General features: G+C 42.8%; 1 protein-coding gene and 1 non-coding gene across 10 annotated transcripts in view; one reads left to right on the top strand and one right to left on the bottom strand.

Annotated features, from left to right (window-relative positions):
- The window catches only part of ZNF710 (zinc finger protein 710), a 126,827-nt gene extending 106,561 nt beyond the window's left edge, over nucleotides 1–20,266 (top strand). For 6 of the 9 annotated variants that reach the window (XM_074234078.1, XM_074234076.1, XM_074234074.1 and 3 more), the window contains 4 exons: nucleotides 8,355–9,834; nucleotides 11,866–12,057; nucleotides 12,999–13,173; nucleotides 15,418–20,265. In XM_074234078.1, coding sequence (XP_074090179.1) covers nucleotides 8,383–9,834; nucleotides 11,866–12,057; nucleotides 12,999–13,173; nucleotides 15,418–15,587 — 1,989 coding nt within the window. In that variant the 5' untranslated portion in view covers nucleotides 8,355–8,382 and the 3' untranslated portion in view covers nucleotides 15,588–20,265. Of the gene's footprint in view, nucleotides 1–8,354; nucleotides 9,835–11,865; nucleotides 12,058–12,998; nucleotides 13,174–15,417 lie in introns of all 9 variants that reach the window. The other 3 variants (XM_074234080.1, XM_074234082.1, XM_074234081.1) reach the window with 1 other exon arrangement.
- LOC141523243 (U6 spliceosomal RNA) lies at nucleotides 11,365–11,471 on the bottom strand. The gene has a single exon (XR_012478427.1). It is a non-coding gene; the product is annotated as a U6 spliceosomal RNA (small nuclear RNA).
- Nucleotides 20,267–27,772: the final 7,506 nt, after the last annotated feature.

Raw genomic sequence — 27,772 nt, 5'->3', positions numbered from 1 at the left:
TCTAAAGGTGCCTCACCAACGTAATGGGGAGAAGTAAATAAAGTGGATATTGTCCAGAAGTCCAATGTGCCTAGTCATTCAGTAAACATTTATTAAGGACCCACTATGACCCAGCATTTTGCTAAATTCTAGGGGAACAAAAAGAGGCTGTTAAAAGGGCAGACCCATATGGATGCGGATCATGGAGCCATTGTGTATTGTTGAATGCCTGATGATTTGGAGAGTATAGGGAGCCCAAAATAAACCTAAATCCTGCCCATATTTTCATTCCTGACTTCAGTTTCTCCCAACCTGATGGTTTTTGCTGAGAGAATAAAGGCCATCCCAGATATAGCCAGTGAGGCCAGTGCTATGAGATAGCCCTGACTGGTAAAGCTGATAGGAACCAGAGAGAAAGTGTGAGTCTGCTTGAGTAGACACAGAGTGAGGCCAATAGGAAATCAGGGTAATTGGTATCAGATAGGGATGGTTCTACAGGTTAGAGAAAAAAACAGGGAACTACCAAGCAAAGTAGTCAATGGAAATGAGTTCACCTTCCATGTAGCCTCCACCTTTGCCTTGTAGCCCTGCCCCAACTCTAATCCCTCATCCCCAAACTCCCTTATCTTTCCTCAAACTAGCTCTATTGTTTTTTCCAGCTGACCCTCCTGCTATTAGTAATTTCTTTGATGGCTAATACCTGGAGCCAAGTAGAAACCTTAGATTGATGGAGAGTCACCTGCTCTCATCTCATACCTCCTAGGATTTTGGGGACTGAGACAATGAATAAATGATGCCATCAAAGGGACCAAAGGACAAATTCCTCTTGGTCCTGTCTCGAAGGGTCTTTGAGTCTGCCCTAGAAGCCTAGCAGCATGTGTGGAGAGGGGTTGAGCCTTGCCAAGGTCTGGTTGCTATATTTCCCAGTCTTCTAGCCTACAAAATCCCAAACCTTAAAATTAAAAAAAGAAAAAGAAAGAAAGAAAGAAAGGTGGCAGCACTGCAGAGAATGAGATCTAATCAGAGGAACAATTTCTTTCAAAGCTCCCATTCCACTGTGCCTCTGTCCTTTCTACCACCTCTCCCTTTTCTCTCCCCATCCCCCTCTCCATTTTATTCTTTTCCTCTGCTTCCCCTCCCCCTCCCTTTGTTTCTCTGCCCTCTCTCTCTCTCTCTCTCTCTCTCTCTCTCTCTCTCTCTCCCCCCTTTCCCCCTCCTCCCTCATCATTCTCAATTTTTGTATGGCTTTCTCTTTCCTGCACTGCTCCCCCCCCCTTTCATAAGTCTCTAAACTGTAATCAGGCAGCTACTGAATTTCACTGTCTTAAGATTTACTTTCTATCAAAAATGGAGAAATGAGGATGTAGAAAAACAGCTATATTCAGAGGTTCATTTTGGTTAAGAACAGTAGCTGAATTATCACAGTAAATTCATGCGTCCAATTTAACCATTGCTCTAGTCCTGGTTCGAGGTTCTCTAGGTCACTGGTATTCTGAATTCCATTTTCCCTTCAACATAATAGAGTAAAAGGAATTTCGGATCCTCTTGGTGTTGAATTTGGAGCATTACCCAGAAGTGGTTAGATTTAAGCTACTTCATTTTGGAAAGACTATAGATTGGTTGGACAGGGGAAATGAACTGGACTAAAAGCCAGGTGGCAAAAGTTCCATATAAAGATGTCTTGGGGGGGTGGAGAGGAAGACTTAAAGCTTGAAGATACAGGTGGTTGGGTATCATAGCAGAATTTTCTCTCTCAGCATGGAGGGAGGGAGAGACAATTAAAAAAAAGAGAAAACCATAAATAGATCAGGGCAGAGAGAGAGGAAGAGATATAGCTCTCAGAGCCCTGGCTAACCTAATATCTTTTCTTCTTGCTCTTTCACTGTATCTTGTACTCACTGACATGTAGGAGCCTTGTATGTACCATGCAGAAAGACAGTTCACAACATCAGTTAGATCCTAGGCAAAAGTAAATTTAAAATTCACATTTTGATTCGCCCCTTTTCAATTCGTTCAGCAAACATTGCCTCCTGTGACAAGGTGAGGTGCTAAAGATTTACACCCATGACTGCCTACTACTCTGAGGGCTTTGGCTTTTCTGGGGAACTGAGTATGTTGGCATTGTCTCTTTTTCTGCTATCCCTTAATTTTATTCCACCTTCAATTTGTGGCCTAGGTTCTCTACTTTATCATAGGACAGAAAGAGAAAAGAGAAAGGCTTGTTTCTCCTGTGAATTTAAAATAAACAGACTAATAAGTCCTAGGTTCTCCAAATGAAGTTTTCAGACTACACAACTATTGAAACAACTTCTCATTGTGCTGCTGCTTTGCCTTCCAAGATATGTGGGAATTATCCCTTCAACCCCTCTAAATACTGATGTTTCACTACATGACACTATAGAATAAGGTTATACATCCTTCATGTGATGAAAAAGTGTCTCCTGATCTAGGTATGGCTTTCTTCCTCCATCCCTCCCTCTCTACCAGCTGACTGATGGACAGACTGACTCCTTGAAAGGATGACAACTGCTATAAAGGGCCCCCGTGTATCAGTTTTAAATGGAAGCAGGGACTCACTCCCAAGTGAGTCTTCTAGTAACTTCCTGCTTTCCAGTTCTTGGTTCCAACATGAAAATGACTTTTTCTGGGGCAGCTAGGTTGCTCAGTGGATAGAGAACTCGTGCTGGAGTCAGGAGGACCTGAGTTCAAATTTGACCTCAGACACTTAATAATTGCCTAGCTGTGTGACCTTGGGCAAGTCACTTGACCCCATTGCCTTAATTTTTTTTTAAAAATGACTTTTCTTTCTGTATGGACCATTGTGGGGCTACATCCTTTAGCTACTGGCCACCGCACCTTTTCCCAACACATATCCCAGAGTTCACTGAGACTCACTCGCTTTTGCTCTTGAAAGAATATTTGTCACCTCAGACCCATCACATTCTCTCTTGGACTTGTGGCTTTTCCCTTCTAAGCTGTACTCTTTGGAGGTCCCTATGGGAGGAAAAGCTTCAGGAAGTTACTGAGAGAGGGAAGGAAGCTCCAACTCCCCCACTTCACTGACCCTGACTTTGAGGAAGTCTAAAAAATTCCATGTGATACTTGCTTAAACCTGAAGCTGACTTGTAAACTATAAATAGGAGAGACTTCCTAATAGGCATTCTTCATAGGAGACACATGTACTTGCCTGGTAAAATTATTGTTCTATCATCATAAAACTGACTTTTCTCAAAGAAGTTGTGAAAGAATAGTTGGCTTTCCTTTTTTTCTTCTTTTTTTTAACTCCCCTCCCCCACCCACCAGATTTGTGGCTTCATGCATAGAGGGAATTCCCAGTAGGGAATTTTATCAGTGTGGCACCCAGTCTTAGAGAAAGAGCCATCTGAAAAATTGGAGAGGCTAAGTGAGATGGAACCAAGTCCCAGAATATTCTAACTCTGAGACCTCCCACCCAATCCCCATAAATGTCTAACTTACATCCATAAAAATATATTAGTGCTCCCCAGCTAGATTGTAGGGTTGGGGTGGTGCCTTATAGGTCTTTGGGTCCCTTCATAGCATCCAACCCACTGCTTTGCCTGTGGTGAACATCCAAATAAAAATTCTTTCAGCTCTCTCTTTCTCTGGTTCTGTATGTTGATTGAAAATGGTAGTTTGTAGAGACTTCTTAGTTCATTCTACAAGAACAGTGCCTCTAAGAACTCTATCAACTATCTTGTTGGTCAGTCAGTTGTTCCATAAGAATAGTAAAGGATAGGGAGTGGCTAGGTGGTACAGTGGATAGAGCACCAGTCTTAGAGTCAGGAGTACCTGGATTCAAATCCGACCTCAGACACTTAATAATTACCTAGCTGTGTGGCCTTGGGCAAGCCTCTTAACCCCATTGCCTTGCAGAAACTTAAAAAAAAATAGTAAAGGACAACTGAGAGGTGCAATGGAGAGCCCTGGGCCTGAACTCAGGAACACTCCTTCTTGAATTCAAATCGGGTCTCAGACAATTACTAGCTGTGCCCTTGGACAAATCACTTTGCCTTATTTGCCTCAGTTTCCTCATCTGTAAAATGAGCTGGAGAAGGAAATGACAAGCCACTCTAGTATCTTTGCCAAGAAAAAACTCAAAAGGGTTATAAAAAATGGGACACAACTGAAAATGACTGAACAAGAAGAACACTGCCTGAGTTCTCTCTAAATTCTTGTCCTTGATCTCTTATTTCTTGACCTTCATAAGAGATCTGGATTACACTTGAGAAAACTTTCAGGCTAAAGAGAAAGAACAATTATATGAGAGAGGAAAGTAAATGTAATGATAATAGTAATAGCTGTTAGATTGTTTATAAATATATAAATGCTTTATGGACCTTCTCCTTATTTGATCCTCACCCACAAACACATGAATAGCTGCTTTAAAGTCTAAATGAATCATCTCATTGCATCCATAAAACAAACCTGAGAAGTAGAAACTTCTTAATCTATTTTGCTTTGAGGAAACTGAGACTCAGATAAAAATGACTTGCTGTGGGTTATAGCTAGGAAGTGTCTAATTGGGATTTGAATTCAGGTCTTTTTTTTTTCCAAGACCAGTGCTCTACTCTGCCACTTTGCCTGTACAAGGATCATAGAGGAATGAATGGCTATGCCTGCCTGTTCTTTTCATGTTCTTGCTGATTCCTAATCAGATTTAGATGCAACTCTTTCCTGGATGAACCCCCTAAATCCTGGAGTATTACAGATTTAGTTCCATATGGATCTCTATCATTCATTGAGGACCCATTTGAAACTCTATTGTTTAATCTTCAGCCTTGGTTTCAAGGAACCTAAATTTCTTTTATTTTTAACTAAAATGCAGGAAGTGGAAGCTATGCAATGTTGGAGTGGGGGAGGGAAGTAGTGGAATGTGTGTATGTTTCCTAAATAAGCACCACTCTTGTTAAGAAATAAAAACTGTTCCCCATGCCAGCATGGCACTGACCCAGAGCTGAAACTCTCAAGTTCCCAGAATCAGTGGCAGAAAGGCAGACTTTGGTGATTCTTGATTGAGAGAATCAACAAATCTGCCATTTGGGAGGGACCTCTGAGGCCATATAACCCTATCCATGACTGAAAAAGAATCAATCCCTTCTAGGACTTACCCAGCAAGTGGTCTGTGTCTCTGGGAGAAAAGGACCTTTTAGGAGAGGCAACAGGATATTACAGAGGGCAGGGTGGGGTGACCCAAAACATTTAATCAGGACCCCAAGTTCTAAAACTACTAATAAAAGCTTAATGAACCTTCTCTGGAGCTTAATTGTTCTCCTTTGTGAAATATGACTCACCTCTTCTTTAAGGCCCCTTCTAGGTCTGGGATTCAGCATGTTAGTTCTAATTGGAAACTCAAGGGATCACAGGACAGTTGAGAAATATTCATTTGGGGGTGGGAAGCAATTGAGGATAGGTGACTTACCCATAGTCATACAACCTTGGACTGGGGCTGCATCTGAACTCAGGTGCTCCTTACTTCAGGGTCACTGCGCCACCTAGCTGCCCCCTAGAATTATTTACTTTTTAAAAAAGTCTCATTACCAACTGGTTTGTCAAAAATCCAGACTCTGTACCCTTGCTGCCATTTTTACTATCACCACAAGAGGTCTTTGAGTCAACTTCCCTGGTGCCATGACTTCAGAAAATTGGCATTTTCCTCCCTATCTCAGGAGGGAGATGGAGCTATCAGCAACACTGTACTCCGAAGTCAATTGTCTTGAATACTACAGGCATAGGGATTTATCAGAGGCTAAGCAGGTAGACAGGCACTTAGAAGCTTAAGGACAGATTGTGTCCTGCTTAAGGAGAGAGCAGTAAGTTCCCTTCTACCCTACTGGCTGAGAGTTCTAGGTCATAAGTTTAGAATTAGAAGGGACCTTAGAGATCATCTGGGCCAACCCTTGCATTTTACAGATGAAAATTCTGAGGTTCAGAGAGACCCTAACTGGCAGAACTGGGATTCAAACCCAGGTTCTTGGATTCCAAAATTAGCACCCTTTCCACTTTACTAACCTGCCTTTCACTCTTCTTTATTTCTTAATTCTATCCTATTTCTACCACCCACCTATGCAGAACTTTCCTCAATATTCCATTGGCTTTCTGACAAGTCACTCTTCTTGCTTCTTCAGGCCTAATTCTCAGCACAGACTAAACTGGACTCCCAAGATTCCTTAGATGATTCTGTAGAATCATGAAGTTTGAAGCTTAAAATGGCCCCCTCAGATGAAGAGCCCAAGGCCCCTCAAGTATAAACAGCATGTCCCAAGTCCACTAGGAAGTGCCAACACCTGGTTTTCAGCAGCAGCTCAACAGGAGCTAACACTCTGCCTCATCCCTTATTTCTGCTTCTGCCTTCTTTCTCACTTTCACTCTCTGCTCTCTGATATTTGAATCCCAGGTATTTCTCTTCTGTTTATTGGTTCAGAGCTCCAGGGCAGTCAATCCCTCCTCATGCAGTAGCTAACAAGTTGTTGTGCTAAGTGGAAAGACTCCTGAAGCTACAAATAGTTGTGCTAAGTAGAAATTGAATTGGAAGACCTGGGCTTGTGTTCCTACTGTGCCAAGAACAAGCCAAGTGACTTGTGTTAACCACTCTGCACCCTTGAGTTCTCCATCTGAAAAGCAATAATGTTCATATGTATACTAACTCTTTCACAGACACATTGTAGGGCTTAAATGAGACTGTGCACATTTCAGAGTCTCCAAAGCCAGTAAAGTTGATAGAGAACTGGACCCAATGTCAGAAAAACCTGAGTTCAAATCTGGTTTCACACACTTTCTAGTTGTGTGATTAGCGGGCCTTAATTTCCTCACAGTCCAGTGAAATAATATTTGTTAAAAGCTCAGAGCCAGCTAGGTGGCATAGTGAATAGAGCAACGGACTTGGAGTCAGGAGGACCTGAGTTCAAATGTGGCCTCAGACACTAAATAATTTCCTAGCTGTGTGACCTTGGGCAAACCACTTAACCCTATTATCTTGCAAAAACAAACAAACAAAAAGGCTCAAAGCTCAGTGACAGGTAAATAGTAGGAGATTAATAAGTGCTTATTTCCTTCCTTCTATGTCTTAATCTATATTAAATGTAGGCTCTTGTTACTTTACTTTTCCTCCTGCTTTAAGCTTTGTTGTTTTGTTCTTACATTATTATCATATTTAGAAGTGCTCATAGACTTTACACTAGGATATTGATTTTTTTTTTAGGGTTTTTTTTTTTTGCAAGGTAGATGGGATTAAGTGGCTTGCCCAAGGCCACACAGCTAGGCAGTTATTAAGTGTCTGAGACCAGATTTGAACCCAGGTACTCCTGACTCCAGGGCTGGTGCTTTATCCACTGTGCCACCTAGCCGCCTCTAGGATATTGATTTTTAATTTTTTTTTAAGAAATTCAAGAGTACATATCTATTATTGATGTGAGTGGGGCAGGAGTTGGAGGGAAGAGCCATTATCCTTAAGGAACAGCATCAACTGGATACCTTCACTCCCTCCATCATTCACCTTCATCCCCCTAAGGCAGGTGGAGCAGGTAGAGGGTCAGGTATTCATCATCATTAGTCTTTCTACAGAGATCATAAAATCTTGCTGAAAGGTGGTGGATAGAGAGCTGGAAACTATAAGTCCTGGGTTCCAATCCTACTTCTGACGTATTGGCTGGTGGGCAAGTCGTTTAACCTTTAGACAACTCTTTCAAACTATGTCACTGAACTCCCCAGGGATAAAGGGAACGTCATCAGTGGATAAGCAAAACATCAATGATTTGAGAGTTTCTAAAAAAGCCTGAGAAATCTTAGTCTCTCTCGGTGCTTTTTTATTTTCTTAGTATTGTTTTTTTAATAAAATAATTATTTATTTATTTTGAATTTTACAATTTTCCCCCTAATTTTATTTCCTTCTCCCCAACCCCCACAGAAGGCAGTCTGTTAGTCTTTACATTGTTTCCATGGTATATGTTGATCTAAGTTGAATGTGATGAGAGAGAAATCATATCGCTATCTCTCAGTACTTTTAAGATGACTCTTTTACCTGTCTTGTTTTACAGAAATGGAAAGTGAGGTTGAAAATGGTTGCCCATGGGCAAACAGAGGAATAAGATAATCAGGTAGAAAGAGGGCTTTTTCTGTGCAGATTCTTTACTATTAGTAGGTTTAGTCAGCTGGGTCATGGAGGTTCCTAGTGATAGTCAGAGAGAAAGGCATCTCAATCAGATGCTGTCTGGCCTCAGCCTGCATCACCTGCTGGCTGGATCGCAATTGCAGACCCAGTCTCTCTGATGGCAATGCTGGCTGAGTGAATGGGACTAGACTGGTTCAGAGATACAAGAAGAGTGAGCTGACACACCTCTCTCTCTCTCTCCCCACAGCAATGAAAACCTAGCTGGAGGCTGAGTGATGGAGCGCTTCATTGACTCAGGGACACAGACAGAGGCCGTGGTGGTACTTTCCTTGGCACAGGCAGCGGTGCTGGGCCTGGTTTCAGAGAATGAGCTCTTTGGTGCTACTATAAGCCCGGAGGCCTTCTACCCGATGCTGGGCCATGAGCTCTCTGACACAGCCGCCGTAGAACCGGAGCCACCGGACAATGACTATCAACTGGAGTGTGCAGGGGGTGCCCCTGGAGAGCCCCCAGAGGAGGAGGTGCTGGAGGTGGAGGCTGCCTTTGAGAAGCACACCCGGAGGAAGAAACGCCAGCCAGTGAGGCTGGTGCCCAAAGTCAAGTTTGAGAAGACGGAGGAGGAGGAGGACGATGATGTGTATGAGGTGTCAGCGCCAGCTGAGGACAGGCGGGAGGCTCAGGGGGACCCCACAGGGGAGGCGGGCTGCGAGGGCCTGGTCCAGAGCAGCTCCGTGAAGATGATCGACCTCAGCACCTTCGGCCGCAAGTCCCGGCATTCCCGGCACCTGCAGCGGGCACCCCGGCAGGAGCCTGAGGGGGCAGCCTATGCCCCCCATTTCCCAGAGTCTACTCCTGACGGCTACTCCGAGCCTAACATGGTGCTGACCCGGTCTGGGTCTGAAGCCATGCATCCAGAGTGTGGATTTGAGCCCCACATGACCTCCCTGAGTGACACTGAGGCACCGGCCCCCGAGTCCCCAGAGCCTGTCAAGAATGACCAGGGTTTTGTGTGGCAGGAGCCCGGGGAGTTCGAGGCCGACCCAGCCGGCTCCACAGCTGAGCACCACAAGAAGGCGCAGCTGGACCGGCTGGACATCAATGTCCAGATTGATGACTCCTACCTAGTGGAGGCTGGCGACCGGCAGAAGCGCTGGCAGTGCCGCATGTGTGAGAAGTCCTACACCTCCAAGTACAACCTGGTGACACACATCCTGGGTCACAACGGCATTAAGCCACACTCATGCCCGCACTGCAGCAAGCTCTTCAAGCAGCCCAGCCACCTGCAGACGCACCTGCTGACGCACCAGGGCACACGGCCGCACAAGTGCGAGGTCTGCCACAAGGCCTTCACGCAGACCAGCCACCTCAAGCGCCACATGCTGTTGCACACCGACATCAAGCCCTACAGCTGCCACTTCTGCGGCCGGGGCTTCGCCTACCCCAGCGAGCTCAAGGCGCACGAGGTGAAGCACGAGAATGGGCGCTGCCACGTCTGCGTCGAGTGTGGCCTGGACTTCTCTACGCTGACGCAGCTCAAGCGGCACCTGGCCACACACCAGGGCCCCACACTCTACCAGTGCCTGGAGTGCAGCAAGTCTTTCCACTACCGCAGCCAGTTGCAGAACCATATGCTGAAGCACCAGAACGTGCGACCCTTCGTCTGCACTGAGTGCGGCATGGAGTTCAGCCAGATTCACCACCTCAAGCAACATTCACTCACCCACAAGGTACTGCAACGTGGCCTGGCCCCCGCCTCGCCCCTTCCGGCCCTCCTTCCCCACATACATATACACATACACATATATTCATGGGCCTGGTGTGTAGCCACCAAAGGCCTCAAAATTCAATAAATCAAGGGACTTTTTAAGTGAGGACTTTTAAGTTGATAATCTTGAGCATACGCAGATTTTACAAAATATCCAAATGGCCCTTGGCAGAAAACAGGCTCCCAGCCTCTGCCTGAAAGGAAAGGGCGGGGAGGGCGCTCAGACTGGGAGGGCTGGATTTGAATTGAGTCTCTAATGCTTAGGAGGGGACAGGGGGACAGTTGTGGCAACCTGCCCCTAGGGCCTGCCTCCCAGGGTGGTTGTGGGGGTCCCAGGACATCCCTGGCTGAAGGCGTTTTGTATGGCTTATGAACCCTACCCAAATGGGGCAAAGAGGAGGACCCTTTAGATTCCACTTATCCTCGTTGAAGCAATTTCTTTGTTCCATAGTGACAACCCCAGATCTAATAAGCTCAAAGGAAAATATTATAAACTAATAATAAGGCAAAAACTAAAGTTGCAAATTCCCTTTAAAAAGAAATAACTATGTAGTAGATTATGTTCACATTCTTAGTGTGTTTATGCATATAAACATACATGTGTGTATATATGTATGTGTATTTGCATAAATCTGTACACATACACACAATCAGTCTTAGAGTATAAGGTTCCAGAGGCAAGGACCATATGGTACCTATTCGTCATGATTTCACAAAGACTTATGGAGCCAGGTTAGTCAGGAAGAGAAGTAAGTCATCAGCACAGGATGAGTTCTAGATAGCAGGAGGCAAAAGGGTGACGTGCCAAACAAGGGCTGCAATTCAATTCATTATGCCTTTATGAGGCACCTCCTAGGTCCCAGCCACCAGAGATACAGAGACAAAAACAAAGCTGTCCCTGCTCTTAGAGATTTTGTTCTCTTGGGAGAGACAAGACAGACACAGATAAAACATCCTGATTATATACAAAGTCAATCCTCAAGTAGTTTTGGAGGAGGGTTGGGAGAACTAGAGTTCTGAACCCTGTTGGCCTTATACAGGCTGCCCCCCAAAATGAAATTTCCTGGAAAGGAAACAAGATACGCATATTGATGGAAAAATTAACACCAATGACAGGCCTCTCTCAGCTGTCATACAGCCAGTGTTTGAGTGAAGAATATGATCTCTATCTTACCCAATACTTGTTCTCTTGTGGAGTCAGCATATTTTGGTGCTCAGCCCTATTTACTCTGATCTTCATCAATAAACATTTACTCTCTGTGACATGGCATTAAAATCTGGATGATTTGCAGATGGTGAAGACAAGGTCGCTGCCCTCGGGAAGTTTCCATTTTAAATCTGGTAAGACAGGATAGATAAATAGAAATAGGACTAAGAAGAAGAGTGGTAGAGACCTAGGTACACCTATCTTTAGACACTCAGGATCCATTCCTCTGTTTACAGTAATCTGAAGGCACCCATAGGTGCACACAGAAGAGCACAAGACAGTTTGGGTGATGTTGAATGCTTCACGAATTTGCGTGTCATCCTTGTGCAGGGGCCATGCTAATCTTCTCTGTATCGTTCCAATTTTAGTATATGTGCCGCCAAAGCAAGCACCAGTTTGGGTGATGTTAAAAGAGACCCAGATGAGGACCCTAGGATCCTGGGTTCTGGGAAGGCACCATACACTTTTAGGCTAGCATCTTCCCAGTAACCTTCATGGCAAAGCACATCACACTGGACAAGATGACTCACAAGCAGGCACTGGTTTCCATGTAGTCACTGCAGAAGACTAACTTGAAATCCCTTTGACTTCACCCCACTAGGGCTCCTCCTCTGTAAGATAAGATGACCTCTACACTCATCCAGCTCTTAACTTTCCTTGGACCTTTGACCCTGTGTTGAAGGAGGTCTACTTTACCCCAAAAAAGACCCTTGTCCCCCACCTGCCACCATGTTCATTTCTTACCAGGAAATTTTACTCATTGCCCTTTCTATGGCTTCCTTTCAGGGAGTAAAAGAGTTCAAGTGTGAGGTGTGTGGCCGAGAATTCACTCTGCAAGCCAATATGAAGCGGCACATGCTCATCCACACCAGCGTCCGGCCATACCAGTGCCACATCTGCTTTAAGACCTTTGTTCAGAAGCAGACCCTCAAGACCCATATGATTGTGCATTCCCCTGTGAAGCCCTTCAAATGCAAGGTACCATTAGCATTGGAGACATCCTTCCTGCAGGATAAGACCTCCCAGAAGTGGGGGACTGTCACTCTTGCAGAAAGCCAAGTTGGGGGGTGGCTAGGTGGAGCAGTGGATAAAGCACCAGCCCTGGAGTCAGGAGTACCTGGGTTCGAATCCGGTCTCAGACACTTAATAATTACCTAGCTGTGTGGCCTTAGGCAAGTCATTTGCCTTGCAAAAAAAAACCTAAAAAAAAAAGAAAGCCAAGTTGGCAAGGAGGGCAAGACCTGGGCAAGCTAATCTTCCCTTAGCCTTGGCTCTGGGGTGGGAATGTCAGGAAGGAATTTCCACATTTATAATAGTGAGACCTCTGTAATAATTGGAAAATAAGAACAGTATGTAGTCATAGAAAGTACGACCTCTTAATTGGTGGTCCAGGGAGCCCTTTGTCTCAGGACCCATGGAAGAATTGGTGGGGGGGTGGGGGAGGTGGGAGTCAATGAACTTGGATGGGGAAAAAAATACTACATCTTATTTGCAATATAAGTGACTTCCATTGTATTGCTGTATGTTTTACTTAATTCATTTGAAACCCTTTTTCTGAAAAGAGATCCATAGTCTTCATCAGGTTGCCAAAGGGGACCAGCATACACAAAAATGTGAAGTCCTGCCATGGAGTAAAAAACAGTCCTTGAGCTTGGACTTGCTAGTGGGGAGGCAGGGGTGGTGAAATGTTTGGAAGGGTTTCAGCAGATTGGGTTTGGGATTTTACTTCTCAGTTCGTGGAGTGGCTCTTTGCTGTCATTAGGGGAAGGAAAAACAAAAAAAATGAAGGAAAGAAATCTTAACAGACAACCTGATTTTGTTTCTGGCCATGTGGCCCTGGGCAGGAGGTCCCACCTGGATCCTGTTTGAGAGAGAAACAAGGACCACTCCCAGAGTTTAAGGGTGTCATTTCCTTTCAGGTCTGTGGAAAATCCTTCAACCGTATGTACAACCTGCTGGGCCACATGCATCTCCATGCTGGCAGCAAGCCATTCAAATGTCCCTACTGCTCCAGCAAGTTCAACTTGAAGGGCAACCTCAGCAGGCACATGAAGGTCAAACATGGGGTCATGGACATTGGCCTGGATAGTCAAGGTAGGTGCAGAAAAACAGGCTCAATTTTGGAGGAAGACTGGGAAGAATAGGTTCCATTTTGGAGTAAGATGAGGAAGAAAGCAGACCCATGACTGGCATTTTTTTGACTTTCATCCTGGCCAGGGCAGGGAAAAGACAATGGGGAGACTTGCCTCTGCCTCTTCTAGGGCAACCACTAGAAACCTCTCTGCAAGGATGTTACTTTAGATTTAGGAAAATGATGGTGGAGTTGGATAGTCCAATGGAAATGAGCAGCTATGGTATGATGGAAAGAGCATTAGATGGGGAGTGATAAGGCCTGATGCAAACCCTAACTTGGCCTTTTACTAATAACTTCATGACAATGGGTGAGTCACTTAACCTCCAAGTCTATTTTCTCATCTAAAAAATGGAGATTAAAGAGGATCACCTGGGATGATACATGTAAACAGCTTGGTAAATTATAAAGCAGTGTGTGTGTGTGTGTGTGTGTGTGTGTGTGTAAATGTCGGCAGTTATTATTTCAGGCTCAGCAACAAGGCCACATCCTTTCGTAGAGAAAGAAAAGGGACCACCCTTAAAGGACACATCAAGTATACATGATCCAGGGGAGTGAAATCCAAATCTTTAATTAGGCTTTGAGTTCCAAGGTTCTAAAAAGAAGTATTGAGCAGAGAGCTAGTCAAGCTGGGGTAGAGAGAAAAGCATTGTTTGTATCTTTGCCCTCTCAATCCTAATGCCTCTTTGTCGGTCCACAAGCACTTATTATGGGCTTGCTGTATGCCTGGAATGTGTTGGGCCCCATAGGGAATGTGAAAGAAATGTCCTCATGATATTTTAAATTTAGATATAGTCATTCAATGGCAAATCATTTTAAGATGCTATCTACTCTGGTACAGAATAATTTTAGGAGAGCCTTTAATTTTCATAGGGGTTCAGAAAATTATTTTGACTCACAGGGAAGGTTTCCTGAAAGAGATGGTATGTGGTAGACTTTGAAGGTCTAGTAAAGTATAGAGAAAAAGAGGGTGCCCCAGGACAGAGGAGGAACAAGAACAAGTGTAGTGGTAGGAATGAGTACTAGGTGCTAATAGAGATGGGTTGGACTGGAGCAAGGGCTGATGAGACATCCAACATTCTCGTCTTTGGCAATACAGATTCAAATCCTAATTCACTACTTGTGTAGTGACTTCGGCAAGTCTCTCCACACCTCCTTAGGCCTTTTGCAAAGTTAAAGATTGGACTAGATGAAGGTGGGGAGGAGAAAAGTATTCTTATTAGCTCCTACTATGCTAAATGATGTACAAATATTATTTCATTCAATCTTCACAAAATCTCCATTTTGTAGTTGAGGAAACAGGCAAACAAAGCTTAAGTGACACCCCCCAGGGTTACATAGCTACTACCTGAGGTCAGATTTGGTCTTCCTCACCTCCATCTCAAGGCCCTATTCATGGCCCTTCTGGGTCTTAATCTATGATCACTGGAAGAAAATGGTGTAAAAAAATTATGAATTTTTTTCATCTGTGGATCACATAGAATTGTTGCAAGGACTGTGCTGTTTCCCAGATGCAATCAGCCTTTTTTATAAGATTGGATTACTTAGGGAAGAAAGCCAGACTGGATCTGAAAGCCAAGCAGAGATCAGGTTTGCCACAGGGAGGGAATAGTTAAAGTCTTTGGAGCACTAGACTGAAGCTGATTCAATTCCTCTTCTGGCAAAGGAGTAGGGTGCAAGATTAGGTGGGGAGAGTGGTGAATGGAGGGAGGGTGATTAGAATCCATTTGTGAAGGACTGGATTCCATTGTGGTGGTCATGCAAATGAAAAAGGGGCAAGTGAAGGTAGACATTTCAGAGGATTTTGTGGCAGGCTTCACATGGAGGAGGAAAACCAAAGGGAACCCAGCCATGGACCTTTCATACTGGGTGTGAGATATCCCATCCACTCTTAGAGGTGCGGCCTGACTGAGCTCCTTCTGGAGACACCTAGTGGTTAGACCAGATGGAGAAGAACCTGAGGTTCTCAGAAGCTTGGTATGCCTCAGAGGAGAGCCTCCTTCTGGCCATCTGAAATATCTCAGCTGACCAAAAGAGAAGTGGACTCATCCTGGATGGGTGGTAGTTGTTGACACAGTGTTAAAGAAGATGTCTGTTCTATCTTCTCTGCAAACAGAGGCACCAGATTAATCTCTCAACTTCTAAAAGATGCTTGTTTCAATACCTCTGTTTCCTGTTCCTGACTGCATTTGACCCATCTCTTGTAGATCCCATGATGGAGCTGACAGGTGCAGACCATGCGGAGCTAGACGGTCCACAGGAGATGGAAGACTATGAAGAGAATTCCTATGACTATACTGGGGTGGAGAATGGCTCTGATGATAATGCACTGACCGAGCAGGCCATGAAGGAAATGGCCTACTACAATGTATTATAGCTGTGAGGGAGGGTGCTGACTCCCCAGGCATGCTCCCATGAAGAGGGGAGAGGCACGTTGGGGGAAAGGGGGGGGGAGGGAGAGAGAGAGAGAAAAAGAGGAGAAATTTTTTGGACTTGATGCTGTTGAAGAAAACAAGCTACTGTCCCACTGCTCTGAGATCCCCTACTCTCCTGTAGTTCATTGAACCATTAGGAAAAACTGATTTAGACCAAATGGAGATCTTGCTACTGGGCCCTGACTGGGAATGTGAGACAGATTCCCAGTCTATCTCAATGAAGGGTGAAAGGTGGGAGTGGAAGAGTCCATCAGGGCTTCCCTGACTCCAGAACCCTTTCCCTGAATGAAGTAAAAAAGTACAGGGAAGAGATAGAAACACCTTCAGGTCAGAGACAATGTGGAGGTGCTGGGGGGTTAGGGGGACTTGTCAGAGCAGGGAGAGCCACTGCCACAGGCATTTGGAGTCTCTCCCGTGACCTGCATTTCTGGCCAAGCAAGGCCGAGGCAGCTAAAATGCAGGGCTCCTCAGGGCAGCAGGGCTGCTTCTGGTAAGGTCTTCACCCTGTGGATCTCTGCTCAGGCTATTTTGAAATCCCCAGACACTGGAGGAGAAGATCCTCTGAGCCACACCAAGTTGTATCTCTTTTTTGACCTACCCCTGTCAGTCCGCTGGCTTGTCCTCTTGTGCAGTTCAACTCTACTCAACACTTGGTTCCATTGCCCTGTGAAAGGAGGGCCTTGGGAGGGGGGGAGCTCAGTCCTTTAATCTTTGGGCCCAGGGGCCTATTCTCATTTCCCCAAGTGCACTACATGAATAAAGAGTTGACCCAACCTCTCTGGACAACAGACTCAACTCCCCCAAATTAGGGGAGACAGGTGGGAGCAATGTCAGAGCACCATGGCATTCCTTGTATTCTACCTCCTGGCTCTTCCCCAGGCCAAGGCCTGGGGAGCATAGCCCACCCAGGCACATTCAACATTAGATTTTTACCTGCAGGAAAATCAGACTGTAGGAAAATGGAATGTATTCCTGGCCTTCCGAAGTAACTCCCTCTCCTGTGAGACGCATCAGCCCCTCCTAACCAGCATGCCTCGTCAGGTCCCTTTTCTCCATGGCACTGCTTGGAACAAATACCAGAAGTGGTTTTTATATTGGTGTCCATTAGGGGTCGTGGTTTTTTTGTTTAAAAAAAAAAAAGTGGTTCATTGCAGAAATGTGCCCTATGATCTTGAGGCCCCGGAAGGTTCCTGGTAACTCAAACAAAGCAGATTTGCCTTATCTAGTTTGAAAATCATTGACCTAGAGGAATAGAAGTGGGAATACCGAGGGGGGAATGAGGGAGCAGTGGCCATGGTTGGGGAAGCTCCTGGGTTGACATGGGAATGGGTGTTCTCAGGGGGGAGGCCAAGGAAGACTTGTTTTTGTTTTCTGTTTTTTTTTTTTGAGGGGGTGGGGTGGGAAATTTTAAAGTATTTTCTTATTCACATGTCCTAGTTTTGAGGATGGGGCAGGCCAAAGTGGCCAGACTGCCAGGGGAGAGCGGCATATTTAAAAAGGAAAATGAAGCCTGTACAAAATGTGGGTATTTTGAAAGTAATTTATTTTTTTCCCTCTGTGCTGATCTGTTGCATTTTACCTTTTTTTTTCCTCTCCCATCCCAATGGAGATTCTTTTTTTCCCTAAATTTAATCATTCTCACGTACTATGTGTGTGACTTGTGATGCCCAAACTAGAAGCAGGCTGTACTGGATCTCAGGGCTCCAACAATGACTGTTGGAGTGTGGTGGACCAAAGACCGAGATTTGCTATTGCTGCCTAAAGAAAAACCCAGGGGAAGAGGTTGGGGAAGATGAGTGGAAGAGTCAGGAAGGAAACACAAAATGGGGGAAAAAAATAAGAGACTCAGAGTTTGTTCTGCCTCTCCATCTCCTAGGCCTTTTTTGCTAAGGATCTGAGGTTCACTCACTTTTCTCACTTTACCAGGCTTCTCTCAATGATGGACAAGTGGATGGCAGTTCTAGCCCTATCTAGCTGCAATATTCATTCATTTAAGATCTATTGAACACTTTCTATGTGGCCCCAAATACTGTGTACCCTACTCAGTCCCACTGTCCTAGCACTGATTTCTTCCACTTGGAAAGAAGACCCTCAAACTTGCCAAAGCAATGGATCTAATAAGCCTGAGGTAGTGAAGCCATGTCTGGAGAACACAAAATATTCTTGCCTTCCCTGCTGAGCCTCTGAGGTTTCAAAGTCTTCCTATCTTCTACCATGGAGGAAAGGGGAATAAGAAACCTCAAACCTCTTCTTACAAATGGCAGAGGAGATTTAGGAAAGGGGTTGGTGATTGTTTAACAGGGACATCATAGCAGTCAGAAACAGAAGGCAGAAATTCATGGGACAACCTGTCAGAAACATTCTTGCAGCACAAGAAAGAAAAGAACACTGGGGTCAAGAGTTAACCAAAGTGAAATGGAAGCCCAAGCCCTGCCCTTCACTTTAATGAATCTGTGTTCTTAACACACTGAATAGATGGCGCTAGACAATTTTATAAGCTTACACAGGTAGCAATGGGAATAACCACTAAAGGGCATTACCACCTCTACAAGGAGACAGTCAGCCCCATTCACAACTTTGGTCTAATTTTTATCCTCATACAGACCCATTAGCTCTCCTTTCCCAGCTAGGTTTTCTGCTGTGATTGTTGGGCACTGCCGTACTTGGCCCTGATCAGAGCTGCCTTCTACTCCTTGTATTCACTTCTACAGTTGGTGAACTAAGTCTCATCAGTTCCTAAGCCTGGCATTGTTTCCAATTCCATGATTCACCAGGCTCCCTCATCCAATTTCTAACTACATACTGTACTGAGGGGGAGGAATGCCCTCGGACCCCAGCCTCCAAAGTTTCCACTATCACTTTCAGGTGGCAGATGCCAGTCCCTGTGGAAGACTTTATTCTGCTGAGCAGAATGGTATCCTTCCCCACAAACTACCTCTTCCCATTTTGTCTTTATCCCCTGGTACCAAAAAAGAATCCTGTATCTCCTCCCTCTTCTCGCAAATACGGTGGCCTTGGCTTTAGAACTGGGAAACTGCTGAGAGAAAAGGCTCAAGTCCCCTTCCCCTAGTGGGAAGAACTTGTTCTCAAAGGGGACAGGGTGGAGAGAGGCAGAATCTGCCCCAAACCCTCACACAACCCTCCACCACTCATGCTACTCCTTTCCTCCTCCCTCCTTTCACTCCTTCCAGCCTTCCAACCAGCACTGGCCCCCTCTTCATTGTACTTGAAAGCCACAGTGCTAGTGCCTTTCTTTCCTGCCAATGAGACTGAGAAAGGTGACAGCACAATTCACAACTTGGGGTACAGTATTGGAAAATTCCCTTCTCCCATCCCTTTTTCAAAAACACATACACACACACACACACACACACACTCACAAGGAAAAAAAGGCATGCAGCCTCTCAGTGACTTTGGAAAACTTCTGTATGAATCGCATTTTAACTTATTTTGATGTGTACACAAAACAACAGTTTAGAAATTCCACTTGTGCAAAGCCCTACTGTGTTTTTTTATGTTTTCTGTTTTAAAAGAGTTGTTTACTTAGCAATAATTATAAATAAATGAATATTCTTTAGAGAAATGACTTTTGAGTGTTTCTTCTCCAAGAGAATATTAAACCCACAGAACATGGTGGATGCCAAATTCAGGCTTCACACCTTCCCTTAAGAATAACACCAAATTCATAAGGAAGCCTACTCTCAATTTCAGTTTTTTAGAATTAGACTTCTGGGTATGGATATTCAGAGAGGATTAGCAGTTCTGGTATGAGGGCTTACCAGAGCCCTTTTCACAGCTGCTGTTCCACTTACTTTTGGTGTCCACTTGTTACCCATGTCACAGGTGAGTGCAGAGTGCAGAGCAAGCAGAGTGACCAATTGGCTTGACTGATGGGCTTTACCAGGTTGAGGGCAACTGGCAGGCCTCAAATTAACCAGTGAATTAGGGGGATGTCTACCTCAAGCATGTGAAGACTGTCTCTGGCAGAATGGGTAGAAGAGAACATTCTGTTCCAATAGCCAAGAAGGCAGCAAGCAGGTTACTGTGGAGTGCTCTGCATCCTGGATCATCACTTAGATGATGACCCAACCCTGCCTCACTTAAATCCAATAAATGCAACAGGGTTAGACTTCTATTACAAAGATTTCCTCCTCTCTCAATGCTCACATTCCTAGAACTATTGAGTATCAGTGTCACATAGAATAGGGAGCTTGAACAAAAACAAGTCCATGGACCTGAATTTGCATCTAGTTTCTGCCATTTTCCTTGTGTGGCCTTGGACGTGTTATTTATTTATTTAACTTCGTTTTCATCTGTAAAAAGAGGTTTTTAAACCTGTGAGATAACTTTAGGATTTTAGATGATTTGAAAACCACTTTAGATGATTTGAAAACCACTTAATATTTGTGTGAATTTTGAGCAAATCACTTAACCCTTGGCCCTCCATTACTGTAAGAAAGAAGCTGTTGGGTTGGAAGGCTTCAGATCCCTTCCAACTCTGTGAGACTACAGAACAGCTAGTACAGAAGCAGGTGGTGGGCCCACAAAAACATAATTCTCTCCACTAATAGAGGGCCAGACCTTTGAGTTTGTCTCCACTCATCACTCAATCTAAAGTTGGTTCTTAATCCCTAGACCTTGTGGTTGTTGGCTGTGGTTCAGCTTTTGATGCTTTTCCAGGGATTTCTGCCACTTGAATGAAAAGATTACAGAAGGAGCTTCAGAGGGCTATTTGGTTCTGACCTCAAGAAAAGAAATAAATGAAGTCCAAGGATATTCACTTTCCTAGGGTCACAAAGAAAGTATAAATAATATGAGGCTCCCTAAGCAACTAAGACTGCTAGGTGCTCTGGAAAACCTGAGTTCTAATCCAGTGTTAGGTACTTAGACAAGTCACAACCTCCATCTCAATTTCCTCAACTGTAAAATGAGGATAACAACACCTACTCTGCAGGATTGTTGGGAGGACCAAATGAGATGTTTGCAAATTGCTTAGCACAGAGACTGGCTTTTTATAGCTAGACTTTCTAAAGCATTATTATCTTTTCTTGCCTTGTCCCTTAATCATGATTGAAACCAGATCACCAAGTTTCTTTTTCAAGGGAGGTTTGAATACCCTAGGGGTTGGGGGTTCTTTGGTTAAAAAAAAAAAAAAATTGGGCATTTTTTTATGGTCTGGGAAATAGGTTACCGAAAGAAGGTGGGAAACCTGCCATAGAGTTCTTTAAACATGAAGCAGCCAGGTGGCACAGTGAACAGAATGAATGCCAAGTCGGGAGTCTGGAAGATTCATCTTCCAAGAGTTCAACCCAATTTGCCTTAGTTTCCTCATCTATAAAATGAACTGGTGAAGGAAATTACAAACTACTTCAGTGTCTGCCAAGAAAATCCCAAATGGGGTCATGAAAAGTCAGACATGACTAAGAAAATAACTGAACAACAAAAAATGAAATTACCATCAATGTGACAGATTAGATGCAGATGTACCCAAAAGAAAGGGGATAATATAGACCATATTTCTTTCCTTTTTTTACCATATTTCAAGATTTATTAATTTTACCAACATATGACATATTGGGGGTGGAGCCAAGATGGTGGCATGAAGGCAGCATTTCCCAGGAACTACTTCCCCAAAAAACTCCAAAACCCATCAAATTATGACTAGTCAAAATTTAGAGGGACAGAGCCCACAGAAAGACTGACTCTACCTAGAAAATCCCAAGAAACCATCTAAAAAACTACTGGAAACAATTAGCAATTTTAGCAAAGTTGCAGATTATAAAATAAACCCTCATAAATCCTCAACTTTTCTATATATGTCTAGCAAGAAACAGCAGGAAGAGCTAGAAAGAGAAATCCCATTCAAAGTAACCTCAGACAATATAAAATATTTGGGAGTCTATTTGCCAAGACAGACTCAGAATCTTTTTGAAAACAATTATAAAATACTTTTCACACAAATTAAATTAGATTTAAATAACTGGGCAAATATCAACTGCTCATGGATAGGTAGAGCTAATATAATAAAAATGACAATTCTACCAAAATTAAACTATCTGTTTAGTGCCCTATCAATCAAAATTCCAAAAAAATTACTTTAACAAGTTAGAAAAAATTGTAAGTAAATTAATATAGAGAAATAAAAAGTCAAGAATTGCCAGGAGCTTAATGAAAAAAAGTGCAAAAGAAGGTGGCTTAGCCCTACCCGATCTAAAATTATATTATAAAGCATCAGTGATGAAAATTGTTTGGTATTGGCTAAGAAATAGAGTGGTGGACCAGTGGAATAGACTAGGTGTAAAAGCAGGAGATGATTATAGTAATCTGCTGTCTGATAAACCCAAAGAGTCTGGCCATTGGGATAAAAACTCCCTCTTTGATAAAAATTGCTGGGAAAATTGCAAGTTAGTATGAAAGAAACTTAGATTAGACCAACACCTCACATCCTTTACCAAGATAAGATCCAAATGGTTACAGGACATAGACATAAAAAACAATACTATAAGCAAATTAGAAGATCAAGGACTAGTCTACCTGTCAGATCTATGGAAAGGGGAACAGTTTATGACTAAGGAAGAGTTGAAGAATATCACCAAAAACCAATTAGATGATTTCGATTACATTAAATTAAAAAGCTTTTGCACAGATAAAACCAATGTAACCAATATCAAAAGAAATGTAAATTGGGAAACAATCTTTACAACTAATGATTCTGACAAAGGACTCATTTCTAAAATATACAGAGAACTGAGACATATTTTTAAAACAAAAAGCCATTCCCCAATTGACAAATGGTCAAAGGATATGCAAAGGCAATTTACAGATGAGGAGATCAAAGTAATCCATAGCCATATGAAAAAAATGTTCTAAATCATTAATTATTAGAAAAATACAAATTAAAGCTTCTCTGAGGTACCACCTCACACCTCTCAGATTGGACAGTATGACCAGGAAGGATAATGATCATTGTTGGAAGGGATGTGGGAAATCTGGGACACTATTACACTGTTGGTGGAGCTGTGAACTCATCCAACCCTTCTGGAGAGCTATTTGGAACTATGCCCAAAGGGCAATAAAAATGTGCATACCCTTTGACCCAGCAATACCACTATTGGGTCTATACCCTGAAGAGATGAGGAAAAAGGGTAAAAACATTACTTGTACAAAATTATTTATAGCAGCCCTGTTTGTGGTGGCAAAGAATTGGAAATCCAGTAAATGTCCTTCAATTGGGGAATGGCTTAGCAAACTGTGGTATATGTATGTCATGGAACACTATTGTTCTATTAGAAACCAGGAGGGACGAGATTTCAGGGAAACCTGGAGGGATTTGCATGAACTGATGCTGAGTGAGATGAGCAGAATCAGAAAAACACTGTACACCCTAACAGCAACATGGGAGTGATGTTCAACCTTGAAGGACTTGCTCATTCCATCAGTGCAATAATTGGGAACAATTTGGGGCTGTCTGCAAAGGAGAGTATCATCTGCATCCAGATAAGGAGCTGTGGAGTTTGAACAAAGTGCAAGGACTATTCCCTTTAATTTAGAAAAAAAAAACAGATAGCTTATTGTCTGATCTTGTTACCTCTTAGACTTCTCTTCTCTTTAAGGATATGATTTCTCTCTCATCACACCCAATTTGGAACAAGGTACAACATGGAAACAAAGTAAAGACTGACAGAGTGCTTTCTGTGGGAGGAGGGGGGAGGGAAGCAAGATTGGGGGAAAAAATGTAGAACTCAAATAATATCTAATAAAAATAAATTAAAAAAAAAGACTGAATGATACATTTTCCCAATCCAAGATAACTTAGAAGTTCCACAGGAAAGATGTGTTTCACAAGGTCTGGGAGCTGGAAAAAGCCCTGGTTTCTGTGCAGCCCAGGAACAGCTTGAAGGGGCAAGGAGAGAATTCTGCTACACCAAAATGAGTACAGAGTGAGGCTCACCAGCTGCAGAATCTGCAGCGAGAATCAGGAGAAAACAGCCTGCACCTCCAGAGCACAGTCTACAGACTGTAAGGAGACCAGGGCAGGACTCTGCTGTTTGCCTACACTCAGATCCAGGTGGCAGTTTGGGTTTCCATACTAAGATATCGGAGAATTCATTCATTCATTCATTCATTTAACTTCCTTCTTACAGTTCCAGGGCAGAGGGGTGTGCTACATATCAAAGCACTTGCAAGAAAGCATAAGACTGGGGCGGCTAGGTGATGTAGTGGATAAAGCACCAGCCTTGGAGTCAGGAGTACCTGGGTTCAAATCTGGTCTCAGACACTTAGTAATTGCCTAGCTGTGTGGCCTTGGGCAAGCCACTTAACCTCATTTGCCTTACAAAAACCTAAAAAAATAAAATAAAAAAAAGCATAAGACCTTGGAGGAATAAAGGTCCCAGTGAGGTGTCCCCACAAAAACAAAACCAAAGCCTTGGGAAGTGCTATAAATTAGTCTTGGGCAGAGGAAATGAGTAAATAACAGAAAAAGAAGAATCTGACCATAGAAAATTACTTTAGTTCCATGGAAGATCAAAACACAAACTCAGATGATGACAAAATTGAAGCTTCTGTATCCAAAACCTCCAAGAGAAATAGAAAATGGGCTCAGACTATGGATGAGCTCAAAAAAAAGACTTTGAAAAGCAATTAAGGGAGATAGAGGAAAAATTGGGAGGAGAAATGAGAGTGATACAGAAAAATCATGAAAAGCAAATCAACAGCTTGGTGAAAGAAATATTGAAAAAAATAATATGTTAAAAACCAGTTTAGGCCAAATGGAAAAAAAGCAAAACAAAAGACAAATGAGGAGAAGAATGCCTTAAAAAGCAGAATTGGCCATCTGGAAAAGGAGATTAAAAAAACTGAAGAAAATAACTCCTTCAAATGCAGAATGGAACTAAAGGAAGTTGATGACTTTGCAAGAAATCAGGAAGAAATAAAACTCTTCCAATAAAGCCCAAAATTAGAAGAAATGTTAAATATATCATTGGAAAATTTTAACAACTGACCTCGAAAACAGATCTAGAAGAAATAATTTTAAAAATTATTGGGCTACCTGAAAGTCATGAACAGGAAAAGAACCTAGACTTCATTTTACAAGAAACAATATACAGCAAAATTGCCCTGAGATCCTAGAAACAGAGGGTAAAATAGAAATTGAAGGAATTCACCAATAACCTCCTGAAAGAGATTCCAAAAGAAAAACTTCCAGGACTATTATAGCCAAATTCCAAAACTCCCAAATCAAAGAGAAAATTCTAAAAGCTGCCAGAAACAAATGATTCAACTACGGAGGCTCCATAGCCAGTATTACACAGGATCTGGCAGCATCTACATTAAGGGCTCATAGGGATTGGAATGTGATATTCTGGAAGACAAAAGATCTTGGTTTATAACTGAGATTCAACTACCCAGCAAAACTAAACATCCTCTTTCAGGGGAAAAGATGGACTTTCAATGAAACAGGGGACTTTCAAACTTTCCTATTGAAACAACCAGAGCTGAACAGAAAGTTTGATCTCCAAGTACACGACTCTGGTGAACCATAGAGGGGGTGGAAGAGGAGGACTAACTATGAGGAACTTAATGATATTCAACTGTTTGTCTTCCTGCATGGGAAGAAGATATTGATAACTCATATGAACTTTCTCATTTATAAGAGCTGTTAGAAGGAGCATATGTAGACAGGACACAAGAAGGAGTGAAATATAATGGTATAATATAGTAAAAATATGGAGTCAATGGGTGATAAAGGAAAGTATTGGGAGGAAGGGAAAGGATGTGAAGAAGCTAAGAAATTTCACATAAGAGTCAAGAAAAAGCCTTTTCAATGGAGTAGAAAGGGGGAAGGCAAGGGTGAATGAGTGAGCCTTCATTCTCATCAGAAATGTCTCAGAGAGGAAATAACATACACACTTAATAGGGTGAGGAAATCTATCTTCCCCTAGAGAAAAATGACAAGAAAGGGATGGGATAATGGGGAATGGGGGGAGGGAAGGGGGGAATAGGTGATAGAAGAGAGGGAAGACTGAGGAGAGGGTACTCAGATACAACACACTTTTGGACAGGGCCAGGATGAAAAGAGAGAGAGAATAGAATAAATGAGAGCAGGGAGGAATAGAATGGAGGGAAATTCAGCTAGTAATAGCAACTGTGGGAAAAATATGATAAAGAAATATGATAAAAAATACATGATAAAAAAATATGATAAAGAAAGCAGCTCACCCCAGAGACAGAGCCATGAGAATCTGAACACAGACTGAAGTATATTTTTTTCCCTCTATCTCACTAATTCTTGAAGTTTCTCATCTTCTTGGGGGGGGGGTTATGTTTACTCTTATAACAAAATTATTGTAATAAATATAAAATAAATAAATCTAGGTCCTTCACTGAAAAAAAAGGACAAACAACAACAAAAAAAGTTCTTATTGTATTAATTATATATGTAAGAGGAAAAGAGGAAATAAAGATTTATGGTTTCATGCAAAAAAATAAATTTGACCAACATATGTAGGGCATGTAGATTTATAGGGGTTATTAGCAGTCCATGAACAAAAATATTTTGATAACTTTCAATATAATTGGCTTCCTTTCTCATTGTCTTTAAGGACATTTCAAGAAATCCATAGGCTTCAACTTATAAAGAGGTCCACGTCACAAAAATGATTAAAAATTCCTGTAGAAGGTACTTAGAGGAGGAAATGCAATGGACTATGAGACAGTTTTTTTTTGCCCCAAGTTTTCAGCCTCCCAGAGTTCTATGTTTATTCGAGCAGAGAACATGGTCAATCTTAGGCTGCATTAATGGAAGTCACATCCAAAACAAGGGGAAGCAATCCCAACTGTATTTTAAACTTGTCCTATCACACATGAAGGTAGTGTTCAGTGCTCAGGTTTACATTTTAGGAAAGGTTTTGATAAACTGCAACATATTTTGAGAAGATAATATAGTAGATGGTTTGCAAACAGCATCATGAGGAATGTTTTGCCTAAACAACCAGTTTAGAGGTGGAGGGGACAGCCAACTTCTAGTATTTGAGAGGTTTTGTCTTCTGGACAAATAGTTAGACCTTGTCTGTGTTGCTCCAGAAGATACTAGTAGAACTAAAGGGCAGAATTTACAGGAGGGCATATTTTAGCAGAATCTAAGGCACAACTTTGTAATAAAGCCATCCAAAGCTGGAATGTCGAATTATAAGATAGGAAGCCAGTTTTTTGTCACTGGTAATATAAATTCAAGCAGGGCAGAATGACTACCTGCTAGAAACACTAAAGAAGGGACTCCTATATTGAGAACAGTATGGTCTCTAAGGTCCTTTCAAGTTCTTAATAAGTAATGAACAACATTTTTTGTACAAATCATTTTCATTCGTGTACAACTCTTGAGGTGTTCCCATTTGGAGTTTTCTTGGCAAAGATACTGGAGTGGTTTGCCCTTTCCTTCTCCAGCTCATTTTAGAGATGAGGAAACTGACTTGCCTAGGGTCATACAGTTAAATATCTGAGGCCAGAGTTGAACTCAAAAAGCTGAGTCTTCCTAACTCTAGGGCTGGCACTCTATCCACCATTAAGCTGTCCTATTCCAACCTTGAGTTCAACAATTCTAGGAACTAATGGGGTATGAGGGAGGAAGGGGATAGAGAGGAAACTAATGATCTAGAGTAGGGCTTCTTAACCTTGGATCCATGGTTCCTTAAGGGATCTATAGACAAATGTTATGAACTTGGGTTCACCTAAAATTTAGCTTTTTCTCTAGTTAAAATTTTTAAAAAATCATTTCTCTGAAAAGGAATCCAGTCCATAAGGCTTCAGTAGACTGCCAAAGGGGTCTGTAGGTCCATCCTTCATTTCCAGAGAGGATCAATGGTATCACAGATGATATTCTTAATTTTTTTTTTTTGTGAAATGTACTGAAGTGATGCAGAGCTGTGCATTTATCCTAACTCTTTCTTCCTGAGTCAAAGTTCAGTGGCAGAATTCAGGAGAAAAGTCAAGATACCTGGCAATGTCCCAGGATGCAGTGGATGACTTTGGCCTCCCTAATGCCTGGCCAAGTTCTAAGCACTCCACGGAGTCTGCTTTCAGCCGCCTTCCTGGCCTTTGGAACAGCTAGTTCTATCTGTCCAGTCAT

The sequence above is a fragment of the Macrotis lagotis genome, chromosome 4, assembly GCF_037893015.1.
Source record: "Macrotis lagotis isolate mMagLag1 chromosome 4, bilby.v1.9.chrom.fasta, whole genome shotgun sequence".
In the NCBI taxonomy this organism is placed as follows: Eukaryota; Metazoa; Chordata; class Mammalia; order Peramelemorphia; family Peramelidae; genus Macrotis; species Macrotis lagotis.
Note: the sequence above shows the minus strand (reverse complement) of the source record. Positions and strands in the feature narration are given on the sequence as shown.